This window comes from Wyeomyia smithii, chromosome 3 (assembly GCF_029784165.1).
Source record: "Wyeomyia smithii strain HCP4-BCI-WySm-NY-G18 chromosome 3, ASM2978416v1, whole genome shotgun sequence".
NCBI lineage: Eukaryota > Metazoa > Arthropoda > Insecta > Diptera > Culicidae > Wyeomyia > Wyeomyia smithii.
The window spans coordinates 163,159,900-163,162,391 of record NC_073696.1 but is presented as its reverse complement, the minus strand read 5'-3'; the positions used below and the strand labels follow the sequence as shown (position 1 = coordinate 163,162,391).

The 2,492-nt window shown below is 40.0% G+C and overlaps 1 protein-coding gene across 1 annotated transcript; it reads left to right on the top strand.

Annotated features, from left to right (window-relative positions):
• Window positions 1-1,306: 1,306 nt before the first annotated feature.
• LOC129728801 (m7GpppX diphosphatase-like) lies at window positions 1,307-2,247 on the top strand. Its single transcript, XM_055687262.1, has 2 exons — window positions 1,307-1,638; window positions 1,848-2,247. The coding sequence occupies exons 1-2, from the start codon at window positions 1,307-1,309 to the stop codon at window positions 2,245-2,247; spliced, it is 732 nt and encodes a 243-aa protein (XP_055543237.1).
• The last annotated feature ends 245 nt before the right edge of the window (window positions 2,248-2,492 follow it).

Genomic DNA, 2,492 nt, shown 5'->3' with positions numbered 1-2,492 from the left:
GAAAAAATTCAAATACGAATGAAGGCGTGAGGGACGAGGAACCCCGCCGATGAAGGTTAAATAAACAAAAAACTTGGGGAATTCAAATTACTAGAATGATCTGGATGGTTGTAATGGATAAAAAAAGTTGAAAGAATTTAGAACAGCATTTATTTTCTTTTGTGAAATGCAAATGTTAACATGGGAAAGAAATTATATAGTGAATATGAGAACGGGGTTTGATTAATTAAAAATGGCTAATGGCCCAATGAGAGAAGAAAACCGATTAATGAAGTATTGGAGATGACCTAAATAACGAACGACAATAAAACTAGGAGAGACTTTGGACAAGAAGGCTAAACCTTCCAGACGAGGGGACTACTGGCGTTAAAAGATTCCACCTATCTATTGTAAGTTAAGATTGGGCGAGTGGAAACAACGGGAGTGACTACCCGGAACGATTGAGATGAATGCGTATCAGGTGAACGGACAAGGGAGTAGTCAACCCAGTATGAATGGAAGTGCGAAATTTTTTCTTTTATTTCCTAACCTTCTTATCTTTCAGGAATCACTAGCAACAGGTAGACGCACCTTCGAAGGGTAGGGGGAGAGGTATTATGCAGACTACTGCATATCAGGCGAAGTGTAAGTAGAACGTAAGTATGACGGACTGAGACACCAGTATCATAATTAAAGTGGCCTACAGAGTTTTTGTAAATCGGATAAAAGAATTGTAAATACGATAAAAGAAAATAAAAAGTTGCTATGAGAAAGAGAAATGTTTTAATGAAAAGAAAAAGAGCCACGACGGGCAACAGAGGTTGACAAAAAAAAAACACACCTAATGAAAAGAAAAAGAGCCACGACGGGCAACAGAGGTTGACAAAGAAAAAAAAACGCACAAGAATTAGAAAAAGATTTTTTTTTTTTTTGTAAATCGGATTGAGTTCAAGTGAAAAAAAAATAATTGTGAAGTAAAAATTCGTTGAGAATGAATAATGTAGACGTTGATTAACCAATAGCATATTGTACACTTTAGTAGGAAAAGAAAAATTATGTTAACCGAAGAAAAAGAAAAACGGGCATAGTGTTTAAGTAGAAGATTAGAAGATATAATAGAACATAAGAGCCCGTACGCGTGTGAAATTAATTTTAAACAGCAAGTGGAAGAAAGTAACGAAACCAAAAAAGAATTGATAAAATAATGGCAAAAAAATAATGCACCACTTGCTAAGTAGGGCAGCTACCTGCTTAAGAATTGACAACGAGACGATCATCGAAGACGACTGAGGTTAATACAACGGCTGCTGAGATGGGGCATACCATGATGCCCTGTACAGCGCGAAAAGGAAAGCAGACGGTTGCGTGGGGAGTCGAACGGCGGGTGTCTATGGTGAAAGATGGAGTGAACAATCCAACCAGCCGTAGCTACGATTTGGCAGGCTTCGTACCTGTTCGCATCCTGAACAATAACAGTACACACAAGAGCGTTTCACTGTTGGGGCATTTTGTAAGCCTATCGCGTGACGATTACGCGATCATTGTGTTGGAAAAGACGGCCTTCACTGAGGGGCAGCTGAAAAATCATAAGCGTCATCAAACGAGCACGGTGACGAAAGCTAATTCTGACGACGTCACGACGAACTTGTCGGAAGAACAGTGAAAGTGTGCAAAGTAGTGCAACTGGTGTTATAGCAGCCGTCGAAAGAAGTTTTTCCTCATCCACGTCCCAACTGAGGACGGAATTTGTTAATGATACCTACGGAAATTTTTTGTGCGTTCCTGATCCTGAAGTAAATCAAATCAAGGTGACAATCATATATCCCGCTACTGAGAGGCATATTGTGAAATTTTCCACCCAAAAAAAGATATTTGGTGGAAGAAACTGCCCAAGATTATGAAACCGTGACATTGCCTCATATACAAAAGGAGCAGCTAAGCATAGATGGGCTTTACAATATACTAGAGCATCGGAAAGAGAAGGATCGCATAGTTTTTGAGGATCCGTCAGAGGAAATTGGCTCCATATTGTTTCCGGATCTAGAATGGGATGGTAAAACATTGGAACAACTTTATCTACTCGCTTTACTGCGCCAGCGAGGTATCAAGTCATTGCGGGATCTAAACGCTACTCATTTACCATTGCTGAAAAATATTCAAACACGTGGCATTGAAGCAATTAAAACACGTTACGGAATTATCAACTACGAATCTACATTCACTATCAACCCACATTTTACCACCCACACGTGCATTTCACATATCTGAAGCACGACCCACCGGGTATTTATTGCGAGAAAAGTCACCTTCTAACATCGGTTATTGGGAATGTCGAACTGCTACCAGACCATTACCGGAAAGTGACACTCTCTTGCGTTTTAAGTGAAACTGATAAATTGAACGTTAAATTTGAGGCAGCAAAGAGCGAACTGAATGAACTAGATGACACCACAACCAACCGATGAGAACCTCTACTGCCAGACGCACCCTACCGTTTCAAACCCCCTGCAACG